Here is a 20,286-nt window from a genome sequence, read left to right as displayed (position 1 = left end):
GTAGAGCAGAGAGCCTGATGCGGGGATTGATCCCATGACTCTGGGATCAGGACCTGAGCCGAAGGCAGCGGCCCAATCCACTGACCACCCAGGCGCCCCTCCTGCCTATTTTTCAAACCTCATCTTTTACCACCATTCTTTCTCCCTGTCCCTCACATTCTGCCACATTAGTTTTCCTTTAGCTCTATCTTACCTCATAACTTTTGCACACACACAACTGAGGCCATATGAAGTACTAGTACCATGATTCTTTGCCTGGTTAATCTGTAACTCTTCCTAATGGCCTCAACTAATATGTCACTTCCTCACAGAGACCTTCCCTTGACTCCCCAGTCTAAATTCTGTTGTTCCGTTAATATTGTATCATGACATATTTTATTTTTCCCCCATAGTAGCATCAAGACATGCATCATACATTCACCCAACTTGTTAAACATGTCAGTCCATTACGCTCTACACTTTATGAGGTGACCACTGTTACCACTATATCCTCAAGACCTAGCACAAGTGCCTAGTATTAGTACACATTCAGTGCTTTCTGAATCCATAATCCAAACTGGTATTGATCTATTTTGGATGAAACCCAACCTTACAAGAAACAAAGCACCCAAATTCATCTAAAGAAGCAGACACTGGGGTGCCTGGGTGGCTCAGTTGATTAAGCAGCTGCCTTCAGCTCAGGTCATGATCCCAGAGTCCTGGGACTGGACCCCACATCTGGCTTCCTGCTCTGTGGGAAGCCTGCTTCTCCCTTGCCAGCCGTTCTCCCTGCTTGTGCTTGTTCTCTCTCTCTCCCTTGCTCTCTGTCAAATAAATAAATAACATGTTTAAAAAAAAAAAAAAAGTTGACACCTAGGGAAAAGCCCCAGCTTCATACATAGTTACTTCTGCCTCCCAACCACACTGTAAGCACCTTGTCAGGCATAAATCTCATGTTCTGTCTCCATGGTGCTCTGTATAGAAGAGTGCTCACGGAATAAACTCTGAGAACAAACGTGAATGCAAATTAAATACGCTAATGATGAAGAACATAAACTGCCAGGACCTAAATGGAAAAATCAAGAACAAAATCTAAATAACAGCTGCTTAAATTTATATACAAAAATAGGTGGTTTCCTATTTTAACACTTGATGTTTTACAAAGCACCCTGGCATATTCATGAAACTTTTAGCTTACTGAACCTGTTTTGTCTTTGTGATTTTTCACATCAAAGGCAAGAAAACTATAGCCAGGAATATTTTATTTATTATTGGTTTTCATCAAGATAGTAAGTATTAGGAACATTTGTGTAAGACACTGTGCTAGGTATCAGAGATATAGTGGTGACTATCACTACAGGAATAAAAAGTCAGTAATTGTCCTCTGATCTAAAAAAAAAAAAAAAACAGAAACACCCCATAAAATCTGTTAGAGCAGAAACATAATGTTCACAGATTATACAACAGAGGTAAGCAAAATATTTAAGTAGCACCAATAAAATATCTGTATCTACCCTAAGAAAAATTTCAGCTGAGTTTTGAAGAGGAACAGGAGTAAAGCTTGTGGCAATAGGGCAGATAGCAGAGATACCTTACCAAAAGCTTCCAGCTTCTTCTCAAACAAAGGGAAATGCTGAATAAAGTATCAGAAAATAACTTTTGGATAAATAGCTGAGTTTGAAACCAAGAACGAAAACTTCACAGTTGTCAAAAATTAAGAAGACACAAACTCAAAAACAGCCAGGAAGGAAGAAAAACAGAACAGGTTATATCTTGGAATGGCTATGTAGGGTGCAAACACCAGATAGGAAGGAGTCCAGGCAGCAGATCCTATTTAAGCAAAGGGACCTGGAGCTGAACCACCTACCTAAGCCAGAAATAAAAAAGTCAAAAACATTCACAGCCTTAAAAGTCTGTTATGAAAAACCGAGACCTCCAACCTAAGACAATGAATAATCAGCCCCAATTCATGCTACCTAAATGATTTACAAACCCCAATCCCAGAACCTGGTATTAAAAACTGGTCTGAAATCCGTAAAACCCATGAAGCCCCCACAGAGACAAAGGTTAAAATACCCAGAAGGGATGATGAAAATGTTTTATATCATGATCACTGAACTCTAGACCACAGGAAACTCTGTAATGTCTACAGGACAAAGGATCATGTTTCTTCAATGGAAACATGAAAGGAAAGGGAACCTACAGATCAAGAGAGACTTGAGAGATCAACCAACAGCCAAGGTAGAGAACTTATCTGGATCCTGATCCAAATAAGCAAACTGTAAAAATACATACACACTTAACATTTGAAAGTGAAAAGTGGAACAATGACTAGACATTTAATAACAGTAAGTTTAATTATTAATTTTTTTAGGTGTTATAATAGTATGGTAGCTACTAAAACATTTACAAATGAAATTACATGAAGCTTAGATTTGCTTCCTTATAGTATAGGAAAGGGGGATGTGGTAGAATAGATTTACCAACAGGACTGGCCAAAAATGGTTAACTGTTAAAGCTGGAGGAGGGACACATGGAGACCCATTTTTATATCTACTTTCTTCTTTTTTTTTTAAGATTTTATTTATTTATTTATTTGATAGACTGAGATCACAAGTGGGCAGAGAGGCAGGCAGAGAGAGAGAAAGAGGAGGAAGCTGGCTCCCCGAGGAGCAGAGAGCCCCATGTGGGGCTTGATCCCAGGATCCTGGGATCATGACCTGAGCCGAAGGCAGAGGCTTTAACCCACTGAGCCACCCAGGTGCTCCCATATCTACCTTAAAAAAAAAAAAAAAAAAAAGATTTTATTTATTTGAGAAAGAGCACGTGAGAGAGAGCAGGAACAAGGGGAGGAGGGAGAGTGAGAGACGGACTCCATGCCAAGCAGGGAGCCTGACATGGGACTCAATCCCTGGACCATGACCTGTGCTGAAGGCAGATGCTTAACTGAATGAGTTACCCAAGCACCCCATTCTATCCACCTTAATGTTTCATTTTTTTCACTCAGGTTTTTTTTTTTTTTAAGATTTTATTTATTTATTTGAGAGAGAGAGAGAGGGAGGGAGAGGTAAAGGACAGAGGGAGAGTGAGAGAAAGAGAAGCAGACACTCTGCTGAGCAGAGAGCCTGATGTGGGACCTGATTCCAGGACCCTGAGATCATAACTGAGCTGAAGGCAGACACTTAATAGACTGAGCCACCCAGGCGCCCCTGTGTTTAGTTTTTTTCAATAAAAAGTTTTAAAAAAGTATGTATCCTTTATTTCCAAATATATCCTTTACCTCTAAAGTAAGTCAAATCAGCAATATTTTGTTTCATTAAATACACATGTACTGGGGGTGCCTGGGTGGCTCAGTGGGTTAAAGCCTCCGCCTTTGGCTCCGGTCATGATCCCAGGATTCTGGGATTGAGCCCCGCATCGGGCTCTCTGCTCAGCAGGGAGCCTGCTTCCTCCTTTCTCTCTGCCTGCCTCTCTGCCTACTTGTGGTCTCTGTCAAATAAATAAATAAAATCTTAAAAAACCACATGTACTATCTTCACTTATAAGATACATTTATTCTTGTTCTCTAATTTCAAAATTCATCTGAAATGTAGCTCCGAAAAAACTCACATTGGAATAAAACTTAATATTCATTTCCTTTGGTCCTTTTTTAAAGAGATTTTATTTAAATTCAAGTTAGTTAACATACAGTGTAGAATTCATTTCAGGGGCAAAATGTAGTGATTCATCAGTTGCATATATCACCCAGGGCTCCTTATATCAACTGCTTGCCTTCATGCCCATCACACAATTACCCCACTCTCCCCACCAACCTCCCCTCCAGCAGTCCTTAGTTTGTTACTGTAGTTAAGGGTCTCTTATGGTTTGCCTCCCTCTCTTTTTATCTTGTTTTAGTTTTCCTTTCCTTCCTCTACGTTCCTCTGTTTTGTTTCTTAAGTCCCACATTTAAGTGAAATCATTTGATATTTATCTTTCTCTGATTTATTTTGCTTAGCATAATATACTCTAGTTCCTCCTTTGGTCTTATGTTGTATATTATACGTAAAGTTCTGTAACTGATTACATTGTAATCCTGGATTAGAAATTCCTGAATTAAAGCAAGTACCATAGAAGTGTTTCAACATAACATACATGTAATTAAAAGGTAAATGCCTTCTTCTGAAGGTAAGCTAACACTTAAATGTCTTGCTTCTTATTAACATTTTAATTTCTTAGTTGCTCTACACTCACTGGTTCTATGGCATACTTTTTTTTTTTTTTTTTTTTTTAAATACAACTGACCAACATACTTGTATCTTGCAGGGTAAATGCTTTGCTTATTGCTAAGTAAGCCAAAAGGTTAAGTGAACAAGTTCTTATTATTAAAAAGTAAAAGGAGCAGTTAACACTCAAATTTTAAGAAGGCAAACCTTTACTAAAGCTTAATAATGCTGTCCACATACGAAGATGTTATTAGATCTACATCCATTAAACAAGAAATTAAGAGTTTTTTCCCTATTGTGAGGATGAACTTAAATCTAGTATCCAGAATCTGTAACTCTATCCCACATTTGAAAGGTCAGTCACATAATTTGCATGATTATGTTAATGGTGGTAGAAGCTACTATGATACAAATGGAAAACCATTTGTCTTCCATTGTCTAATTTAGTTAATAGTAATATCTAACAACAGTAACATCGATAACCACCAGCCATCTATAACTCAGTATGTGATTTGGTTAGAAGTTACTGAGCTTCTCTTCTTAATAGTTTCATTACCAATCTGTGATGAAAATTAGGTAGACCCATGAGGCAGTAGAAAAACAGTAGTATAGTTCTAAGAAATATGTTTTGTCTTTATGAAAAAACCCATTCTGTATTCTAGATAACCAACTTTAAGCAGTTGGTTTCCTCCGATTGCAGAATTACTTATTTTTAGAAAAATTAGAAAATATGGGAAAGAATTTATTAAAAAAAAAAACACAACAATTTTACCACCTAGGAAAAAATCACTGTCAACATAATGGCACATTTCTTTTTAGTCTTCTTTTTCTTACTGATTTGTAGGAGTTTTGAGTGTTTCATAATCTTCAATACTCCATTATGTAAGTTAAAAACTTTTACTTCCATTTCACATTTTTAAGTTTTGTGTTTTTTTAAAAGATTTTATTTATTTATTTGATAGAGATCACAAGTAGGCAGAGAGGCAGGCAGAGAGAGAGAGGGGGACATAGGCTCCCTGCTGAGCAGAGAGCCCAATGCGGGGCTCGATCTCAGGACCCTAGGATCACAACCTGAGCCGAAGGCAGAGGCTTTAACCCACTGAGCCACCCAGGAACCCCACATTTTTAAGTTCTTAAAGTTGGTTCCAAAAGATATTCTGGGGATTTTAAGTCTATACTGAATATACACCCTTAGAGAGAAATCTTATCTTTAAAATCCTGAATCTTTCAAGCTAGAAACAAAGTACATCTCTTCTACATTTACTGAAAACTTCTGGATTTCTGTACACTCCTTTTTAGATTTACTCCACAGCATTTTTCCTGTTGTTACTTTTAGTAAACTCTTTCCCATACTGCATATAGAAAAATTATAGAATTTTTAATGGGCACCTGGGTAGCTCAGTTGGTTAAGTGTCTGCCTGCAGCTCAGGTCGAGATCCCAGGGTCCTGGGATTGAGCCCCCAATCAGGCTTCCCCTGCTCAGTGGGCAGTCTGCTTCTCCTTCATGCTTTCTCAAATAAAATCTTTTTTAAAAATTAGAATTTTAAATCATAAATGTGTAATGATCCCCCTCACTGAATTATCTTTTCTCTTTAAAGATTTATTTATTTTAAAATATTTTATTTATTTGAGAGAGACAGCACAAGAGAGGGAAGGCATAAGAAGAGGAAGAAGCAGGCTCCCAGCTGAGCAAGGAGCCCCACATAGGGCTCAATCCTAGGATCCTGGAATCATGACCTGAGCTGAAGGCAGACACTTAAGTGACTGAGGCACCCAGGCACCCCAAGATTTATTTATTTGAGAGAGAAAGACAGACATACACATACACACACACATCCAAGTGCAAGCAGTGGGAGGGGTGGAGGGAGAGAATCCCAAGCCAACTCAGCACTGAGCTGGGAGCCCAATGTCGGCCTATCTAACAACCTTGAGATCTTGACCTGAGCCAAAATCAACAGCTGGACACTTAAATAACTGAGCCACCCAGGTGTCCCTGAATTATCTTATTGCTCTAGTTCTTCAGTTGATTTTGTTGGCTATTTATTCTTTTCTTTAAATTTCTTAATTGCACTAATCAGCACTTGAGGAATACTGACTACTCAGTATACAGCTCCAGAAATAAGTCTGAAAGTCTTCACTTAAAAAAAAAAAAGAAAAGAAAAGAAAAGAAATCTAATGACACTCAACTATATTTCAATTGAGGAAAGAAAAAAATCAGTCTGGGGGCACCTGGCTGGCTCACCTGGTAGAGCATTCACCTTTTGGTTGTAAGTTCAAGCCCCAAAGTGGGTACAGAGATTACTTAAAAATAAAATCTTAAGGGACACCTGAGTGGCTTGGTGGCTTAGGCCTCTGCCTTCAGCTTGGGTCAGGATCTCAGGGTTCTGGGATGCGGGGCTCTCTGCTCAGCGGGGAGCCTGCTTCCCCACCCCACAGCCTGCCTCTATGCCTACTTGTGATCTTTGTCAAATAAATCAAAATTTAAAATAAGTAAATAAATAAAATCTTAAGGGGTCCCTGGGTGGCTCAGTCGGTTAAGCATCTATCTGCCTTCGGCTCAGATCAGGACCCCAGGTTCCTGGGATCAAGCCCTATATGGGGCTCCTTGATCAGTGGGGAGCCTGATTCTCCTTCTCCCTCTGCCTGCAGCTCCCCCTGCTTGTGTGCTCCCTCTATCTCCCTCTCTCTGTCAAATAAATTTTAAAAATCTTAAGGAAAGAAGTTAGGCTTTTATATTATGATAGTTGTTCTGTTCTATTAATATTCTATTATTATTTTATCTAGAATTTCTGCCTCACAATTCACATGTGAGGCTTTCTAGATACTATCTGTTCCTATTTTAGGCTTAGGTATCAATGTTATGTTGACCTCTTTCTACTTTTTTTTTAATTAATTGGAAAGAATTAGGTTGGTTTGGAACAAATTAAGTATCAGCATCAACTCTTCTTTGAATATACTCAAGAAAGTGCCTGAAGTCAGTGGGAGCTCTTGTTTGTTTGCTGAGATGGGAGGCAGATGGACAAAGGAAGAAGTATAATCTCTCAATTTCTTTCATGGTTTTTAGTCTATCAACTTCTCGTCTGGTCGTTTGTATTTTCCTAAAAACACTTTTAGGAAGGTTTTCAGACAGATTAGCATCGATTGTACAAGCTCTTCTAAAGAAGCCATTCTACAATTTAAGAAGCTACTTCCTGGGACACCTGGGCTCCTCAGTCTGTTAAGTGTCTGCCTTTGGCTCAGGTCATGATCTCTGGGTCCTCTGATCAAGCCCTGCATCAGGCTTCATTCTCAGCAGGGAGTATGCTTCTCTCTCTCTCTCTCACTCCCTCTGCCCTACCCCACTGCTTGCTCACTCTCTCTCTCAAATAAATAAAATCTTAAAAAAAAAAATTAGGGGCGCCTGGGTGGCTCAGTGGGTTAAAGCCTCTGCCTTTGGCTCGGGTCATGATCCCAGGGTCCTGGAATGGAGCCCCGCATCGGGCTCTCTGCTCAGCGGGGAGCCTGCTTCCCTTCCTCTCTGCCTGCCTCTCTGCCTACTTGTGATCTCTCTCTCTGTGTCAAATAAGTAAATAAAATCTTAAAAAAAAAAAATTACTTTCTAGGTCACCTGGTTGGCTCAGTGGGTTGAGCAGCCTACTCTTGATTTCAGCTCTGATTGTGATCTCAGGGTTGTAAGGTCAAGCCCCACATGGAACCCACCACTGGGCAATGCTCAGAGGAGAGTCTGCTTGAGATTCTCTCTCCCTCCCCCTTCTTGTGTGCTCATGCTCTCTCTAAAATAAATAAATCTTTTTTAAAAAGCTACTTTCCCCTTTCCATTGTATCTGTTTTTTAATTCTTTTTCTTTCTTTTTTAAGTTGTGTTTTTGTTTTTTCTTTTTAAGATTTTATTTATTTATTTATTTATTTGACAGAGAGAGATAGAGATCACAAGCAGGCAGAGAGAGAGGGGAAGCAGACTCCCCACTAAGCAGAGAGCCTGATGTGGGACTTGATCCCAGGACCCTGAGATCACGACCTGAGCCGAAGGCAGAGGCTTAACACACTGACCCACCCAGGCATCCCTTAATTCTTTTTCTTAATTTTGAGAATGAGCGCTTTTTCTCATGTTCTTCATCTGGTCAGCTACTGAACCAACTATTTAATTAAATAAATTTTTAATTTTGTTTAATTAAGCTACATGGACATCCCGTTCACACTGACAAATATTTTAGAGTAATAGTTTTGTTTTGTTTTTAAGATTTTATTTATTTATTTGACACAGAGAGAGAGGTCACAAGTAGGCAGAGAGCCCAATGCGGGGGGGATTCCAGGACCTGAGATCACTACCTGGACCGAAGGCAGAGGCTTAACCCACTGAGACATCTAGGTGCCTTGAGAGTATCAGTTTTTAGGCTATTCTCCTCTTAGAACAATTTTGTGTCCAGATACCTTAGAAATTCTATTTTATTTCTTTTATATATCAAAATAATATATGGTTATAAAAATCCAAGTATTAAAATAAAACAGAAAGGATATATGTGCAAACTATAAAGCAACTGCAGCCCTACCCCTTGAATAAATACCATTAAAACTCTGTGATCCTCTAGATTCTTTTTTTTCAATGCACACAGAAACATACACATATAGGGGCACTTGGGTGGCTCAGTCAGTGGAGCATCTCACTCTTGATCTTAAGTCCTGAACTCAAGGTCATGATTTCAAGCTCCGCACTAGGCATATAGACTATTTAAAAAACAACAACAATATACATATATATTCTTCTACTAAAAACAAAACAAAAACAAAAACAAAGAGGATTATGTTATTACTACTACTTTGTAGCAAGCTTTTTATTCTAACTCATATGCTCTGGCATCTCTACCCTAGTGTATACAGCATTCTCATTCTTTGTAACTGCAGTGTGATAGTCCATTCTTATTTGATTAGCATATAGTTTGTACCCAATTTTTGCCATCATAAACAATATTGTTTGGATGTTTGATGTAGTGAACATCCTAGTGAACATGGATGTTCACTACATCAAACATCCTCACTGAGTGAACTTTCTCCACACTCAACAAACATTTCTGTAGGGGAAAAAAAACACACCTCTAAACAGTATTGTGGTTAAAAGGTATGAGTGACTTAAATCTTTAAACCTTGACAATAAGTGAGGATGAATGTTATATTTTTAAAACCTTTTAATTGAAATATACAGAAAACATACAACTCACATATTTAAAATTTATCAGTGAATTTTCCCTAAGTGAACACACACATAACCCACATCCAGATCAGGGAACAGAATATTATCAGAATTTCAGACACCTCCCTTTGTGCCCCTATGTAATCACTATCCTCCAAGGGTAACCTCTCCTGACTTCCAACACTTTTGATTAGTTTTGCTAGTTTTTGCATATTTTTTTTTAATTTTTTTTTTTTTAAAGATTTTATTTATTTATTTGACAGACAGAGATCTCAAGTAGGCAGAGAGGCAGGCAGAGGGGAGGGAAGCAGGCTCCCCACTGAGCAGAGAGCCCGATGTGGGGCTCGATCCCAGGACCCTGGGATCATGACCTGAGCCGAAGGCAGAGGCTTTAACCCACTGAGCCACCCAGGCGCCCCTTTTTTTTAATTTTTTTATTTATTCATTTGATGGAAAGAGATCACAAGTAGGCTGAGAGGCAGGCAGAGAGAGAGAGAGGAGGAAGCAGGCTCCCCGCTGAGCAGAGAGCCCGATATGGGGCTTGATCCCAGGACCCTGGGATCCTGACCTGAGCTGAAGGCAGAGGCCTTAACCCACTGAGCCACCCAGGTGCCCCTAGTTTTTGCACATTTAAAAAAAAAAAAAAGATTTATTTGAGAAAAAGAGCATGCATGCACAGGATTGGGAGGGTAGAGGGAGATGGAGAGAATCAATCTCAAGCAGACTCCATGAACAGCATGGAGCCCAAAGTGGGCTTGATCCCACCACTACTCTTGAGATCATGACCTGAGCTGGAATCAAGATTCAGATGCTTAACTGACTGAACCACCAGGCATCCTGTGTTTTTATAAATTATATAAGTGGAATCATACACAATATACACACAGCTTCCAAACTGCACCAATGGTGCCTCGGGAACTGCAAGGAATTTTAAATTTGAGAGAAATGATACCCGATATCTGTGTTACACCATACCAACTAACTAGATTGCTGTATTCTTTTCAGTGACATCTAATCTTGGTTAATAAGCTGCATTTTCAGTGTTAACTTACAGTAATAAGTAACATTTAAAACTCAACATAGAACTGGGGCACCTGGGTGGCTCAGCTGGTTAAGTGTCTGACTTCAGCTCAGGTCATTATCTCAGGGTTCTGGGATCAAGCCCCATGTTGGGATCCACACCCAGAGGGGAGTCTGATTGTTGCTCTGCCCTGCTCCCCACCCCCATACTCTCTCTCAGATAAATAAATAAAATGCCATGAACCAGCTGCTGGGAAGGGAGAAAGTTGGGGAGCCTCTGGTGTATATTTCTATCACTGGCTTCTTATACTCAGTATCACTTGTGATACTTGTGACACCATTCATATGGTGTCAAACAGCTGCAGTTCATGCATTTTCTTCTTTTCCTTCTTTCTTTCTTTCTTTTTTTGCCGGGGGCTCTACACCCAATCTGGTGCTTGAACTCACAACCCTGAGATCAAGAATCACATGCTCTACCAACTGAGCCAGCCAGGGAATCCCATTCATTTTCACTGCATCATATTCAACTATGTAACTATTCCACAATTTATTTATTAATTCTATTGATGGACATTTAGACAGTTTATACTTTTTGGTTTTTATGAATAGCATTGTTATAAACATTCTTTGTGTATGTGTGCATTTTTAAAATTTTCATCCCAGTTTAGTTTACATATATATTATTATCAAGTGTATAATACAGTGACTCAACATTTCTATACATTACTTAGTGCTCATCACAATGTGTATTCCTGATTCCCTTCACCTATTTTAATCACCTACCACACTCATCTCCGTTCTGGTAACTATCAGTTTGTTTTGTTTTGTTTTTTAAATAAATTTATTTATTTGAGAGAGAGAACTCCTGCTTGGGGCGGGGGGCAGAAGGAAAGAAACTTCAGATTCCCTGATCAGTGCAGAGACTGACATGGAGCTTGATTTCACAACCCTGAGATCATGACCTGAGTCAAAATCAAGAGTCAGGACGCTTAACCGATAGAGCCACCTAGGAGCTCCCAGTTTGCTTTCTATATTTAAGAATCTTTTTTCCATTTGTTTAGAACTTTTCTTTCAAATATTTTATGTAGGTATCTATGTATTTATTGGAGAGAGAGAAGGTGGGGAAGAGAGGGACAAGCAAACTTTGCACTGAGCCCAAGAAAGGGCTGATCTCAGGACCCTTAGTTCATGATCTGAGCCAAAATCAAGAATCACCTGAATGAGCCACACAGGCACCCCCATTTTGAACATTCGTTTTTTTGTTTTTTTTTTTAAGATTTTATTTATCTATTTGACAGAGAGAGATCACACGTAGGCAGAGAGGCAGGCAGAAAGAGAGGGAAGCAGGCTCCCTGCTGAGCAGAGAGCCTGATACCGGGCTTGATCCCAGGACCCTGAGATCATGACCTGAGCCAAAAGCAGAGGCTTTAACCCACTGAACAACCCAGGTGCCCCCATTTTGAACTTTTTTTTTTTTTAAGATTTTATTTATTTATTTGACAGATAGAGATCACAAGTAAGCAAAGAGGCAGGCAGAGAGAGGAGGAAGCAGGTTCCCAGCTGACCACAGAGCCGGATGTGGGGCTTAGTCCCAGGACCCTGGGATCATGACCTGAGCAGAAGGCAGAGGCTTAACCCACTGAGCCACCCAGGCGCCCCTGAACGTTAAGTGTACATTTCTTGAAATAGAATTACTGTGTTACAGGGTATGTATATGCTCAGTTTTAGTAGACAATGCTAGTTTTCCTAAACGGTACATCAATTTACATTCCCACTAACAAGGTATGAGTTCTGATTCCTCCATGTACTTCCTAACATTTTTTTTTTCATTTAGTCATTCTGAGGAATTGTACAGTAAGACAATTTCCCTGAAAACAAAATGAGGTTGAGTCCCTTTTTAAAAGCTTGATTGGTCCTTTGAATATACTCTTTTTAGATGCCTATTTAAGTTCTTTCCCCATTTAAAAAAATGAGCTATTTTTCATTTCCTTTTTTTTTTTTTTTATTTTTCATTTCCTTAGTATTAGTTCTTTAGATGCAGGATGAGTCCTTGATTAGACATATGTCCTACAAGTATCTTTTCCCACTTTCCCTACTCTGTGCTTGGCTTTTCATTTTCTTAATGGTATCTTTTCAAGAATAGATGTTATTGGGGCACCGGGTGGCTCAGTGGGTTAAAGCCTCTGCCTTCGGCTCCGGTCATGATCCCAAGGTCCTGGGATCGAGTCCCACATCGGGCTGTCTGCTCAGCAGGGAGCCTGCTTCCTTCTCTCTCTCACTGCCTGCCTCTCAGCCTACTTGTGATCTCTATCTGTCAAATAAATAAATAAAATCTTAAAAAAAAAAAAAAGAATAGATGTTATTTATCTTAATAAAGTCCAATTTATCAAATTATCTTTATATTTAGGTCATTTTCTATACTATTAAATAATTCTTTGATGACATAGTGAAAACTGTTTTCCTAAAAAATCTTTTCACATTTAGGTCAGCAAACCATTAAAAAATGATTACTGTGTGGGGCGCCTGGGTGGCTCAGTCTGTTGGGCGACTGACTGCCTTCGGCTTGGGTCGTGGTCCCGGGATCCTGGGATCAGGCTCCCTGCTCGGCGGGGAGTCTGCTTCTCCCTCTGCCTGCTGCTCTGCCTACTTGTACTCTCTATCCGTCAAATAAATAAATAAATTTAAAACAAAAATGATTACTGTGTATGGTGTAAGGTAAGGTCATATACTTTTCCCCCAAATGGATACCTAATTGACCAATACCATTAGTCTGACCAATATCATTAATTTCCTTTCCCTACTGTACCAGTGTCACTCTTATAGTAAGCCAGGTGACAATTTATGCATCAGTCTGTTTCTGGAATGTTTTGTTTCACTGGTCTATTTGTCTATCCATGTGCCAATACTGTATTAATCTTAATTGCTATGGCTTGACACTTGGTAGTGTGAGTTCTCCAGATTTTCTTTCTTTTTTTTTCCTCATGATTGCCTTGGCATTTCAGTTGCGCATCTTTTGATGTTTACTGGCCATTCATATCTTCCCCCTCTATGAGCTGTCCAAGTATTCTGGAAATGAGTTGGTTATTTTTTACATATTGATTAGTATTTGATCTCTCTGTATTAGAAAATACACCCCTTATCTGTCAAATATTCTAATTTCCATAGTATTTAAAAAATGCTTACAATTTTTCCATTTTTTTAAATGTACTTACAAGTATCAATTTCTCTTTTTCTTTCTAGGTTTTTGTTTCATGCTTAGAAAAGCCTTCCCCATGCCAACATGGCATTACAATGTTGGCCACTGTAACAGAGAATCTGCCTGTTACATGACTTATTTTTATAATGTTTGACATTTTTAAAATTTGTAAAGTACCTTAATAATTTTTTTAAAGATTTTATTTATTTGAGAGAGAGAAAGCACACGAGGGCAGGGGAAGGGGCAGAGGGAGAAGCAGACTCCCCACTGAGCAGGGAACCAGATGCAGGACTCAATCCCAGGACTCCAGGATCATGACCTAACTGAAAGGAAACCTCTTAACAGACTTAAGCCACGCAGGTACCCTTAATAATTTCTTTAAAAAAGAAATTTCAGTCATTTCCCACTATAAGACACTGACCCAATAATTTATTGGTACTTTTAAAAAAGCTATTTTTTTAAGTTTATTTGAGAGGTGATAGGGAGGAGCAGAGGGAGAGGGACAAGTAGACTCTGTGAGCTGAGCTTGGAACTCCACACAGGGCTTGATCTCATGACCCTGAGATCATGACCTGAGCTGAAATCAAGAGTCAAATGCTTAATTAACTAAGCCACCCATGCACCCCATTCTGAAACTTTTATGATTTCATTTGCCACATTTAAATCTTTTTTGTTGTTTTTAAAGATTTTATCCATTTATTTGAGAGAGAGCAAGAGTGGAGAGGGGCAAAGGGAAAGGGAGAGAGGGAATCTTAATCAGACTCCATTTCAAGCACAGAGCCCAGTACATGGCTTGATCCCACAAACATCATGACCTGTGCCAAAACAAAGAGCTGAACACTAAACAAACAGCGATCCAGGCATCCCAGCAATATTTAAATCTTTAATTAACCTGAATGTCATTTTACTATATGGTGTGACATAGGGGTCTAACTTTTCTCTAAATAGAGAGATTCCCAAAATATTTTTATATATTTCTCCCCATTTAAAATATAGCATTGTCCCATAACTTTCTCATTTAACATTTTTTTAAAAAAGATTTAATTTATTTATTTGCCAGAAAGAGAGCGCGCATATGTGTACACACAAGCAGGCAGAGTGGCAGGCAGAGGGGGAGAGAGAAGCAGGCTCCCCGGCGAGCAAGGAGCCCCATGCGGGACTTGATCCCAGGATCTTGGGATCATGACCTAAGCTAAAGGCAGCGGCTTAACCGACTGAGCCACCCAGGCGCTCCTCATTTAAAAATTCTTAAATATGCTCTGATTTCTATCTAGACTGTTTCCTATGTTCTATAATCTCTCTGCTGTTCTTGTGCCAATGCTACACTTTTTTTTTTTTTAAGATTTTATTTATTTATTTGACACAGAGAGAGATAGCGAGAGAGGGAACACAAGCAAGGGAATGGGACAGGGAGAAGCAGACTTCTGGTGAAGCAAGGAACCTGACACAGGGCTCAATCCCAGTACCCTGGGATCATGACCTAAGCCAAAGGCAGAAGCTTAACAACAGCCATCCAGGCACCCCAATGCTACACTGTTTTAAAATATGTGGCTTTCTAATATACTTTACTACTTACAAAGCACATCTCTCCTAAGTATTGTGCATCTTCAAAATTTCTTCGACTCATTTATTCTCATATAATCAATTCTCCCAAACGTCAATATTTAATCACTTTCCTATACCAATAAAGTTCTGAGTGCCTGATTCATGTATCACACATATTCACAGCTTAAACTGAGATGAGTTGATATTATTTATAACATATTACCTTACCATCCAGAGATACATGGTGTGGTGGGTTATTTGTGGTCTTTTATGCTCCTACCCCAAAGTTTAAGTTCTCAATTTATTAAGCCCAAGAGCTCTTTATGTGAAAAGTTTATTAACTCTCTGGCTGTCAAATATGTTGCAATAATTTTTCAATTTGTTAACAATTAAAAAGCTTGTCAGAAAATTAGTTGAAGCATTATATAGGTATACAACAGAAATATGCATAGAAAAAAAATTAACTCTAAAGTTATTAATGGTTTTCAGCACAAGACTTACAATTATAATAAAAGCCAAAGTTGTTAAGACTGAAAATAATAAGTAGAACATATTATGGAAACACTTTACCTAACCAAAACTTAACTCTATGGATAATTTTGTAATTGGAATAGGATACACAATAGACTGTTCAGCCGTTTCAAAGATCATAAACTTCATTGTTTAAAAAACCCAGCCCTTCAGGGACACCTGGGTGGCTCAGCTGGTTGGGCATCTGCCTTCAGCTCAGGTCATGCTCCTGGGGTCCCGTGATTGAGTCCTGTGTCAGGTTCCTTATTCAGCGGGGTGTGTGTTTGTTTGTGTGTGTGTGTATGTGTGCTTTTCCCTCTATGCCTCCCCCTGCTTGTGTTCTCTGACAAGTAAATAAGTAAAATCTTTAAAAAAAAAAAAAATCAGCCCTTCACTCTGTTTGCTTTCACTTGGTATATAATTTTACAATTCCTTCTATTTATCTTTCCATTTCTATACCTAAATGAGCACTCCTGGTTAAAAGCTATTCAGATTCAATAACATTATTTTGTAAAATATGGGTTTTTACTGAGCCATCTATACCACCTGTCATTTTTAAAAATTTCATTTTTTCCCCACCTGTCATTAAAAAAAAAAAAAGATTTATTTGAGAGAAAGAGAAGGAGAGACAGTGCATGGGGGTGGGGTTGGGCAGAGGGAGAGAGAAAGAGTCCCAAGCCCACTCCCTGGCAACCACAGAGCCCAATGCCAGCTGGATCTCACCACCCTGAGACCATGACCTCAGTGGAAATCAAGGGCTGGCCACTTAACCAACTGAGCCACCCAGATGCTCCCCACTTGCTATTTTTTAAAACACATTTTTTTCGTGAACTTCCCTTCCCATATACATCAGCAGCCATTTTCAACTTCAGTTTGGCCTCCAAAACAGAAACCACCACTCTTATCCCTTCCTCTAAGCTGATGATCTTCCCATTCATGACAACCATTCTTTGCAAACCTCACTATGCTGATACTTATGTCCCCAACACTTTTCATCTGATCTCAGAGAAGCAAGTATTCTTGCTTCTTCCTTAGATACATACTTCAATTTAAGACCAGTACCTTAATTTATGCATGGTGAAGGAAGAAGTAAGACTCAATTAATTCTCCTGTCCAGGGATTCTGCTTCATTCATTTCCCACCTTACTTGTACAACTGGACTCTCATTCCATTTCGGTTTTTGCCATTCAGCCAATAAATATATTCTAATGTCTTCCATTCTTAAAAAAAAATCCCTTTACATTTTACCCTTTCTATATATCAACACCTTTCTCTTTTCCCTTCCTTAGAGAGCAGTCAGCATGCCTACCTCATCTATTCATTCCATAACCCCATCTCCTAATAGTCCAAAGACTATGCCTTTGCCTGAAGCTACTCACAAAAAAATTAACACAGTCACACTGAACTACAACAATCAAGAGAACTGTGGTATTTTTTGGTTCCACAAATATTCTAATTTTGTATGTGACTATGCCTACTGCTGGAAGTGGGGACTGCTGAAGGAATCTGATAATGCATTTCTCCTTGGTTCTAAATTGGATAAAATTGTAAACTTGTAAATAGCCTTAAAATGTTCACAAATTGGGCAGGGGATGAGGATCTTATATTCATATGCATTCAAATGTTTAAAAGTATTTATATTTATGTATTGATACCACGTTTTAAAGTAAGAGAAGCTCCTTCTTCTATTTCCATCAAAGATTCAAGTCCAGGAATTTGTTCTATGAATGTCTTTCATCAATTACTTCAAAATGCAAAATCTTTTCAAGCAAGAAAGCAAGAACACAGAAACTAAATACTAAGTATTAGACCTTGACTTAATTACTTAATTTTATCACCTTTAAGAAAGGGTTATGCCTTACTCCATGGTTTACTTTTGAGAATTAAACAAGACAACACGTGTAAAAGCACTTAACACAGTTCCAGGCACATGTTAAATACCTTCCTGCACTTTAGCACACTGCCACACTTCCATCAGACAGAACAATTTAGAAGTGTACCCAAAAAAAGCCATATTAAAATTCTGAATTTACGTGAATCAGAAGATGTGACAAAAGCACCATCTGTTCACACTAATAATAATCTTCAAATGAAAAGCTTCAATCAGGAGCAAAAGTTATTAGAAGATGGTCAAGTATACTCTGAGGGAATTCAAGCAGTAACTGTATTTTGCTTGAATTTCCAATTATGTCCTCTCAGGAGTGTAAAAGATTACATAAGATTTAATATAATGGACAGAGTAAGCATACACACAAAGCAGTAGTTCCCCAGGCTGGGAAAGACAAATTTCAAATTCATCCTACCTTGGGAGGAATGAATCTTAAATATACAAAATTCCCTTAGATACATATAAAAGTAAATCAATTTATCTAAGGGATTTAGGATGAAGGGAGGTTTTCTCTACCCCAGGGCCAAATAATAAAATTAATAACCAAAATAAATCTTCTCCAAATATTTATGGGGGAAAAAAAGCCATCTGAATTGTTAGAACTGGTGTAATGCAGCTGGATTTAGTAAAATGTAGCAAGTCAGCTGCCTTCTGAAAAATTATTATGGGGTAGAGAAAGTGGGCAATCTTCCCAATAAAACAACTGCCACAAAACACCATACATATATAAGAACATACACATCTGTTAAATATCAGTTTACGTTGTGTTCTAGCCAAGTTACTAATCAAGAAGTATTTAAGATCTAAAAAATAAGTCATACTCCACTTCTGGTCACATTTTGCACGGGTGGCTACTGGAGACTACTGGAGAGTTATCCACGCTGATTCAAGGCAATGAGGACTGAATAATAAGTCCACTGTTCACATTCAAATGTTGGTGGGGGGGGGGGCTCCGAGTTCATAAAGTTCTCCTCCCTCTCCAAACATTGCAAAAATTGTCCACGTCTAAGACACTTACCCTTGAAACTCCTTGGAGAGTGACTTGGGAGACTTTTTGTTCAGATTTCTGAGGGGGAGCTATTCAGGAATGCTGCAAGATTGCAACTTTCAAATACATGAACCTAATTTAAATTCTAAAGCATTTTTTTTTTCTTTCAGGAAAGATTTCCCCCTTTCCTTCCAGTTTATCACCACTCACATATTAACAAAATCCCCAATTCGACCCCAAGTATAAACAAAAACCAAAGCTTTAAAAGATACGCGAATAAAGCACACAACTATCTCCAGTAAATCCTCAACTCCCTCTCGATTAGGATGAGAAAGGAGAAACGAAGAACACAAAGGAGAAAAGATTCTTGGGATGAGGGGCGGCAAGAGGAGAAAGTAGGAAGGGGGGATAAGAGCAGAGCAAAAAGTTCAGCTAATGCTGACACTTCATCTGGGTAAAGGGCAGAAAATATCCGGAAGGCACAGGCTGGAAGTGAAGGACTGAGTGGGACAGGGGCGCAATAGAGGAAGTCCACGCAAAAGGCCTACCCAAACTGGGGTGGGGGGGGGGAAGAGGGCACAGTGTAGGAGGGAACACCAAAAAACGGGGAGTCTCATTAGGAAGAGATACCAATCAAGGCCCAAGAGCTTGAGACAGAGGACATGGAGACAGGGTATTCCAATTGGCAACCTAGAGACCGCACCAGATGTCTCGGGAGGCGATCCTGCTACGAGGGGTGAGGGGTTAACTGCGAGGGTTCGCAGACGTGGAAGGGGGTGCGGCCCCCGGGGTTGCCGCAGGGGAGCGGAGAGCAGGCCCACCGCCCGTACCTTGTAGTAAACATCGAACTGGATGTTCTCGGGCAAGGAGCGGATGTCTCGGCGGGAGCGGATGTAGTTGTCCACGACAGCGGAGATGGCGGTGTTATACAGAGTCTCTGGGATCCACTCTAGTTCCACGGCCGCCATCTTCCTTCCCTCCTCCTCCGCCTCCTCCGCCTCCTCCTCCCGAAGGCCCCCGCCTCCCTCCGTAGCGAACTCCTCTGCGGCCCCGGAGGATTCGGACGGGCGGCGGCAGCCACGCGGGCACAGGGCAGAAGCGCACGGCCGCCCTGGCTCCTCCGGGGCGAGCTATAGGGTAGCAGCGGCGCACGCAGGCCCGGATAAACAGGGGGCACGGAGCCAGAGAGCGCCAAGCCCAGGCCTCACATTCCGGGTTTGAGAGAAACCCGGGTTCCGTCCCAGCGCGGAGCTCTGCAGGGGCGGGGTTGCGTGTGCGGCGTCATGACGTCAGTGCACGCCGACGCGCCAGAGGGAAGGAATGCGGCAGGCGGAAAACTTGGGGAGAAAAGATCCTTGATTGTTTCCACAGAGAACGTACTTTCTGAGGGGGCCGGCCTTGGTGGTTGGGAGTGGGCTTTTTACACTGGGACGAGTAACTCTCTCCCGTGCCGAACTTCGCAGGCGCGTCAGTCCTTTCAGCAAATCGTGCCTCGAGAGTTCTTAGGCATGGAACTTCGGAGGCTCATGGAAAAGTTTGAATCCTTTCATCACAAAAATGCGCATTATCAGAACATTGAAAATTATGCATTCAGGGAACTGAAGGGTCTACACCCCCTCCCTTCCTTAGACTGCGGTCCCTAAGTCAAGTTAGGAACCTTCGGTCCGGGGACTAAGGGTCATTATGGGTCATTGTATAACCATTTGCCTTGTTTGAACTTTTTTTTAAAACCGTATTTCTTTTTTTCCAAAGAAAATTTACAAACAAACCC

General features: G+C 40.0%; 1 protein-coding gene across 1 annotated transcript in view; it reads right to left on the bottom strand.

Annotated features, from left to right (window-relative positions):
- Window positions 1–19,802, bottom strand: part of APPBP2 (amyloid beta precursor protein binding protein 2) — a 59,775-nt gene extending 39,973 nt beyond the window's left edge. Inside the window, exon 1 of the mRNA XM_004747238.3 lies at window positions 19,346–19,802. Coding sequence (XP_004747295.1) covers window positions 19,346–19,483 — 138 coding nt within the window. The 5' untranslated portion in view covers window positions 19,484–19,802. The remainder of the gene's footprint in view (window positions 1–19,345) is intronic.
- Window positions 19,803–20,286: the final 484 nt, after the last annotated feature.

The sequence above is a fragment of the Mustela putorius genome, unplaced genomic scaffold (assembly GCF_011764305.1).
Source record: "Mustela putorius furo isolate JIRA1106 unplaced genomic scaffold, ASM1176430v1.1 tig00003962_pilon_pilon_pilon, whole genome shotgun sequence".
Taxonomy (NCBI): domain Eukaryota; kingdom Metazoa; phylum Chordata; class Mammalia; order Carnivora; family Mustelidae; genus Mustela; species Mustela putorius.
The sequence above is the reverse complement of the archived record's forward strand: the minus strand, read 5'-3'. Positions and strand labels throughout refer to the sequence as shown.